General features: G+C 54.9%; 1 protein-coding gene across 1 annotated transcript in view; it reads right to left on the reverse strand.

Moving 5' to 3' along the window:
- Nucleotides 1–1,337: 1,337 nt before the first annotated feature.
- Nucleotides 1,338–7,569, reverse strand: part of LOC101584781 (sialic acid-binding Ig-like lectin 11) — a 54,572-nt gene continuing 48,340 nt past the window's right edge. Inside the window, exons 5-10 of the mRNA XM_023706679.1 lie at nucleotides 4,680–4,943; nucleotides 4,389–4,436; nucleotides 4,052–4,309; nucleotides 3,700–3,984; nucleotides 1,526–1,677; nucleotides 1,338–1,457 (exon numbers count right to left, since the gene is read on the reverse strand). Coding sequence (XP_023562447.1) covers nucleotides 1,338–1,457; nucleotides 1,526–1,677; nucleotides 3,700–3,984; nucleotides 4,052–4,309; nucleotides 4,389–4,436; nucleotides 4,680–4,943 — 1,127 coding nt within the window. The remainder of the gene's footprint in view (nucleotides 1,458–1,525; nucleotides 1,678–3,699; nucleotides 3,985–4,051; nucleotides 4,310–4,388; nucleotides 4,437–4,679; nucleotides 4,944–7,569) is intronic.

Below are 7,569 nucleotides of genomic sequence, written 5' to 3' on the forward strand. Positions count from 1 at the left end.
ATATGCCTCCATCACCATTTGTTATTAATGCGGTCACTTGCTAACTGGCTGTCTGATCCCCAAAATCCTCGCAGAGCCCCCGAGGACACACTGCTAGCCCATTTTCCAGATGGAGACACTGATGTGGCAAAAACACCCACACACCACCCCTGTGATCAGGTCAGGCTGGGATTCCTGCTCAGAACCCCTGACTGTCCTCTGCTGCCCCCTGCCACAGCTGCCCTGCCCTGGCCCTGCACATCGGCGGGCAGCGGAGCAGACCCCACAGCGCACCTCACACAGCCCGCAGCGTGCAGGGCGAGCAGGCGCTGCCCCACTGGCAGTGAGGTTGCTGTCTAACAGCAGCTGTGAGGGCTGCACAGAGTGGTCGGCACCACGGCGGGCCCTGGCTCAGCCTGCACAGCCGGGGGCAGCCCTGGGCTTTCGGCGCTCAGGCATACATGATGTGGACACCATGCTATGAGCCTGGGACACAGAGCATGTGTGCGGTGAAGGCTGCACCTGGCCCGAGGGCAGGGCAGTCCCTGGTGCCAGCTCCTGGGAGAGGACAGCTCAGTGCAGCCCTGGCCGAGTCCTGCTGGGCAGGAGCATCACTGTCTGCTAGGATCTGCAGGCCAGGGGAGCCTGGCTAGGATGATAACAATGTCACTTGTGATGACCAACTTGGCCCCATGGCGTCAGTTTGAACTTGGAAGGATCTGAAGACCAAGTGGCTAAGGTCAGTCACGTGTACACGCGCCATCAGTGTAAAGGGCCCACGTCGGAACCCTGGACAGAGGCCCGGGTGGCTTCCCTGTGGGCAGCACTCTGCACTTTGGCACGCTGGTGCTGAGAGGCCTGAGGGCCCTGTGTCACTCTGCAGGGAGACGACAACCCCAAAGTGGTGCCTGCTCCCTGCAGACCTCTCCCGTTGCCTGACTTTTATGTGCTGTTTTGAACTTACAGCCTTCATACTGAGCTACATCTGCAGCCCCTTTCTCGAGTTTCTAAAATTTTTGAGTCAAGGCTGCTGGGCTCAAAACTTAGCATCTTCCTGCCTTAGCCTCCCAGAGTGCTGGCTGAGATTACAGGTATGCACACCACGCCAAGCTCTGTCCACCTCTTCTCACAGAGGTAAACTCTACCTGTGATGACCACAGCTGCAATGAGCTCTGTGCGACCCCCAAGGTGGTTTCTGAGTGACAGGCCCAGAGACACCCAGGGTCTTCAGTAGACAGCAGTGCTGTGGGGGATCTCTGCGATCCTCTCAGGGTAGAAATAAGGATAGAAGGTCAGGAGACCAGAGAAAATGAGGGGACACAATGGGAGGGCACAGATAGTTGCTGAACTTGGGGGGCCTAGATGAGGCTGGAGAAGGCGCTCAGGTGGCTCTGGCTGCTGCGCGGGGGCTGAGCAGCAGGGGCACAAGAGCCAAAGCCCACCCGGGCATCCCGAGTGTGGCGGCCAGGACCAGCATCCTGGACACAGCCACCAACCAGGCAGCTGAGCATACTGGAACCCAGTGGGTGGAGGGCTCTTCACTCACCCTACACACAGGACACAAGGCACGTGGTGTGTCCTTCTGGGAGGCCACCCTCCTGGCGTCCACTTTGCTGTGGGTCTTCGTGCTGAGGAAGCAGAGGGCAGCCCCTTTCACCACCTCCACCTTGGCGCTCAGGGTGGGGCTGCTGTTGCCACCTTAGGCATCCACACTATGAGGCCCCCCGAGGGGCAGCAGACACGCAGAAGCCCGTGACCTGATGCTGGGGTCTGGGGGTCCCTCTTGGGTGGCTGGGATCAGAGGCCAGGGGTGGTTGCATCCCCCAGCCACCTGTATTGGGACCCAGGACCTGCACCCCCTCCCCAGGGCCCTCCGTCCCGGGCACCACACTTACCTGGGGAGGACAAGGAAGGCGCAGACAGCAAGCAGCAGAGCCATGCCTGCCCCGGCTGAGACGCCCCCCAGGAAGCCTTGCCAGAACTGCGGCTTCTCTGCAGACCACAGGGCTGGGGTAAGTCCCCTTGAGCCCCACGATCCCCGCTGCTCCCTCCCACACACCCACGGCTCTCCCACCCTTCAGCCTCCTAACAAAGAATGTGGACCCGGACCCCCTGCCTGTCCAGCCCCAGCCCTGGCCCCTGATGAGGGCTGATCAGACCTGTGAGGGACTGGCAGGGAATAAGAGAAATGAAAGACAATATTCAAGGTACAAGGGAGGCCGGGGGAGTCTGCCTCTAGTGGACCGGCTGGCACCTTTGTATTGCTGGGGGGGGCGCAGGGGCTAGTGTGGGGGTGCTTTTGGAACAGTGACCACAGAAACAGGAAAATAAAGTGGGGATTAAGATTAGCATTTTAGATGTGATACTTTAATACAGTGGAATACTACTCAGCTCTAAAGGATAAACTTTGAGAAAATGAAAAAATAAATAAGATCCAGAAGGTATAATGGATATTGTGGAATGGAAAGAAACTGCTCAAAAAGAAGAAACAACTGAGATGAGGAAAGAGGAAAAGAAGGGGGAAAAATATATGTGTATTACACACACAAGATAGCTACGATAACTGTACTATTAATTTCTATTAGTGCATTGAAAGGAACAGTTAGTGCTTCTGTTGTTCGGTCAGTTTTGCGTGCCTGTACCTGCAAACCTGAGCAGCTACTCTGAAGATAACAGGGTGCAATATAATAACCATTGTTGGGCCGGGGAGATGGCTCAGTAGAATAAGCACTTGCCTGGCAAGTGCAAGGGTCTGAGTTCAATCCCCAGTTCCGCAAATAATAATAATAATAATAATAATAATAATAACCATTGTTAATATCCTATGATATTGTTTTGAAGTTCTGTATCATTTGTATTGTGTGATATTGTTCTCTATAAAATAAAGATTAGCTTTTTAGAGTGTATATTTGGTCCAGGGACTCACTCCACAGCTCGGACTCCTAGTGATCCTCCTGTTTTCAGCCTTCCCAGCACTGGGATTACAGATGTGTGCCACCACTCCTGGTCTCAGTGGCTGGTTCAGCATGCCTGGGGGCGGGCCAGCATGGCCTGTGGCGCCAGAGATTGAACCCCGGTCCCTGTGCTTGCCTAAGCAGGTGCTTAGTCCACTGAGCTATTCCGTGGGCCCAGGTTAGCTTTTTTTTTTTTTTTTTTTTTTTTGAGGCAGGGTCTGGCTGTGTAACCCAAGCCAGCTTCCAACTCACAATGACCCTCTTGCGTTAGTCACCTGAATGCTGGGATTACAGATGTGTGCCAAGAGGCCCAGTTTGAGTTGAGCATTTTTGTCTGTTTGTTTGTTTGTTTGTTTTTAAACCGGGGATTGAACTCAGGACCTTGTGCTTGCCAGGCAGGCACTTAAGCCTCTGAGCTATCTCGCCAGCAAGTTTAGCATTTCATAGGGAGCAAGCTACAGTCCTGTTTAACACCTGGATGTCTGTGTTTTGTACACCAGCCTTACCAGATATTATCAGGCCTCAGGAAGCTGTGAGTGTGGGCTTCCCAACACAGAGCAGGCAGCTATTTGTGGACTCTCTTGTCCCTGGTGCAGGTCACACCGTGTGGAACCTCAGAAGGACAGCCATGGAGCCCGGTCCCCAGCATAATAAAATGAGATGCCACACCCATGTCCCCAAAACACCAGTTCCTGGACTTTAACCCTCCTCAAGTCACCTCCCTTCTCCCTAAGCCTCCACCACTCCCAAACCCCAGGGCCCTCACCTCGAAGCCTCAGGACAGCAGTGCTGTGCACCCCATGCACATTCTGTACCTCACAGCTGAGCCTGAGGCTGGAACTCAGCCCCGCTGGGAGGCTCAGGGAGCTGTTGACCCAGGGCCCGGAGGCGCTGGAGGTGACCGTGAAGGAGACGTTGCTGCCGTTGCCCTCCAGCAGTCCCTGCCCGAGCCACCAGCACAGGGACGGGGCTGGCCGGGCCCTGGACGAGCAGCTGCAGTGCAGACCCGCGGCCTCCCAGGAGCACGTGGGGCCCAGCAGCTGGGGGGAATCTGTGGGAGGGGGAGGAGGGTCACAGATGTCCCCTTCCCAGGTCTCAGGGGTACCCGCCCCACTCACAGTGCACAGAGAGGCGCAGAGAGACACTGCGGGAGCCCAGCGGGTTCTCCGCATGGCAGGTGACTTCCCCTTCATGCTCCAGCTGCACCCGGGGCAGCTCCAGGACCCCAGGGGCGGTCAGCCAGGAGGGATTCAGAGCCTGTGTCCCCAAGATCCAGTTCAATGTGGCTGGGGGCTTGCTGTGGGTGATGCACACCAGGCGCAGGCTCTGGCCCTCCAGGACGGGCAGGGAGGTACCGTTCCCCAGGATTTCCAGGACTGCAGAGGGAAGCAGAGAATCCATGTGTAGCTGCATGGCCTGGGCAGCAGAGGCCCTGGTCCCTCTGTCGCCTCCTACCTGTGCTGTTTGCTTGGGTAACCGTCACTCTCAGCTCTTCAGGAGGATCTGCAGTGCGGACAGAGAAGCTGCTCCAGGGGTCTGGGGTTTTCCTCAAGGCAGAGGATCCACTCAGGAACGAGAAGAAGTGGGAAGGACAGGCACCCGCGGGTCCCCATTAGCACTGCCCATCCATCCAGTCAGAGAAGCCTGATCCTGTAGGCCTGGGGCTCCAGCTCCCTCGGGCTCTGGGACCTGCCTGCCCCTGTGTCCACCCCGTCCCTCTCAGCACAAGCTGCTCTGTCCACTCACACTGCACTGAGAGGTCCAGGGTGTGGTGCTTGGAGCCCAGGCTGCTCTCCGCTCGGCAGGTATAGCGCCCCGCGTCCTCAGGCTTCACCCTGGGCAGCTCCAGCCTTAGGGGTCTGGGTCCTGAGGGAGGGGACTGAGAAACGACTCTGCCCCCCAGCTCCCAGGTCAGCGTGGCAGGGGGCCAGCTGTCAGCAGCACAGAGGAGCTGCACGAGCTGGTCCTTGTGGACTTCCAGGTAGGAGCCGTTGCCCTGAGTGTCTAGGGCTGAAGAGAGAAGCAGAGACAGAGGCAGATGCAGGAGGTGGGCAGAGACTTCAGGGAGACCCAGAGCCGAGTGCAGTCCTAGGGCTCTAACCCAGTTCCTTCTCCTTGAGCTTCTCTTTAATTGAGGCAAGGGCCTCCCTAAGTACTACTGCATCTAATTGCCCACCGCACTCTGCACCCTCACGGACCCCTGCCTTGTCCTTGATGCCTTTGAGCCATTCGCCCTCCACACTTCCTCCCTTCCAGATCCATCCACCATGCTCCCTGCCTCCTGCTGCTCAAGTATCTAAAATGCATCATCAAGTTGTCCAAGGTCTTCCACACCTGACCCCACCTCGTCTTTGTCTGTCCCCCAGAGGAGGAGACAGCTGCTGGCCTGAGAATGCCAGGAGAGCGATGGAGGGCCATGGAGAGAGCGTGAGGTCTTGGAGCGCAGACAGGAAGGAACTCTGATGAAGACTTCGGCCTGGTGGGGCCTGGCGCCCTGATGCCCCGCGGGGAAGCTGGACCTGAGAGGAGGCACCTGCGTGCTCCCGTTTAGAGCAACTTCGTGGCGACAGCAGGCAGAGGAGCTGATGCCAGGGCTTGACAGGCCTGAGGGACGAGGTTCCAGGGCTCAGTGGGAGGGCGGGGTGGGCTGTGGGACTGGACGAGCTTGGCGGTGGCCGCTGCTGCGTGGACACTCACTGCCACGGATGCTGCCACTTGGACAGGGGCTGGCTCAAGGCTGCGAGCATTGGGCCATAGGCCAGATCCCACTCACCTCTCTTTCTCTTTCTTTCTTTTTTTTTCTTTCTTTCTTCCTTTCTCTTTTTCTATCTGTTCTTTCATTCTTAAAAACATTTTCCTTTTGTTATTAGCGCCTATTAATTTGATATAACGTTGCACGTCAGAGTGCATAACATATTTTGGCTGCACCCTCTGTCTGGTGTGTTCTCTCCACCCATATTACCTTCCTGTGATCTAGCAATAATCTCCCTCCTATTATTTTTTGTCATCTTTTAAATTTTTTCTGTTTTAGGGAGAACGGGGGAATTGGTATTCCTCTGGATTGTTTCACTCAACACAATGATGCTCTCCAGAGCCATCCATTTCTGCCAGGGCCCATATTTCGTTCTTCTTCACAGCTGACTAATACTCCGTTGTCTGCACATACCACACTTTCTTTGCTCACCCATCTGTCAGGGGGCGCCTACACTGGCTCCCTAAATTGGCTGCCGTGAGTTGGGCTGCAGTCAGCATTGTGCTCAAGTGTCCTGATAACCTGCTGGCTTTAGTTCTTTAGCTGTATCCAGGAAGTGGCATCACTGGGTCACAGGATAGCTGCATTTTTAGCTTTGGAGGACCCTCCACACTGAATTGCACCGTGACTACACTGGTTCCATTCTCGTTAGCAGAGTCTCCTTTCCTCGCAAGTCCTTGCCAGCATTTGTCATTTTAATTGTGGGGCTGTCCACGTGGGGAAGCCAGCAGCCAGATGGGAAGCTGATCCCAGGCTCTTGGCCAGATGTGTTGACACCAGTGAAGGTCAATTTGGACAGAGCGACCTTGCCCCGCGCCAGAGGAAGCCCGTGTGCCTGCCACTTGTGCTTGCATTTTCCTAGAGGCTGCGGAGCTTGACTGTTTCCTCATGCGTTGACTGGCCTCTGCGTCTCTCCTTTTGGGAATTCTCTGCTCAGTGCACTTGCTCCTTTTCTGAGCAGGCATTACACTTTTTGACAGCAAGCATTTTAAGTTCTTTATGTATTCCAGCAATTAATCCTGCACTGGGAAGGAGCTGGCACAGTTTTCTCCCCCATTTTATAGGCTTTCTCCTCACCTTACTTTCCTGGCTGTGAAGAAACTTTTTGTAATTTGATGTCATCTCATTTGTTAATTCTTGATACTGTTTCCCGTACTATTGGATTCCTACTCGGCAAGCCTCAAGATGTCTGTAACTTCAAATGTCTCCCTGTGTGACCTTTGTGACCTTTCAGCATTGTCAGAGTTTCAACTCGTATGCCAAAATCGTGGCGGCTCTGGCTATAGCTCAGCAACACAAGCTCCTGCCTGGCGGGCCCAAGGGCCAGATTCCATTTCTGGCACCCACCTACCCGCCCCCCGCAAAAAAGCCAACCAAAAACTTTGATCCGTATTGAGTAATTTTGCCTCAGCGTAAGAGTTGGAGACCTAGTTTAAGTGTCTTTCTGCTGACAAAAACGTTTGCCTCCTTAGGGCAGAACCAGGTAGCTGTAGCTGTGTGGCTTTGTTTCTACGTCCCCTATTCTGTCCCCTGGGTTAGGTCTCCATTTCTGTGCCAGTGCCACAATAGTTTTGTTACGACACTTTTGTAGTATAGTTTAAGATTCGATACTGTGTTGCCTCCTGCACTGTTCATTTCCTTTAGAATTATGCTCCCTACTCTGGGTCCCTTCTGCTTCCTATCAATGATCTGATTGTTTCTTTCTCATGCTATAAAGACTCTCACTGCTGTTTGGCTGGAGACCGCATGGAATGTCCAGGTCCCTGTGCTGACGTCGCCGCCGAGCAGTACTAACTGTGCTAGTTCCCAAGCGCAGGGCATCTTTCAGTTTCTGCCCACTTCTCCACTTTCTTTCTTGAGTGCCCTGAAATTTCCATCGTGGGG

The sequence above is a fragment of the Octodon degus genome, unplaced genomic scaffold, assembly GCF_000260255.1.
Source record: "Octodon degus isolate 3935 unplaced genomic scaffold, OctDeg1.0 scaffold00268, whole genome shotgun sequence".
In the NCBI taxonomy this organism is placed as follows: Eukaryota; Metazoa; Chordata; class Mammalia; order Rodentia; family Octodontidae; genus Octodon; species Octodon degus.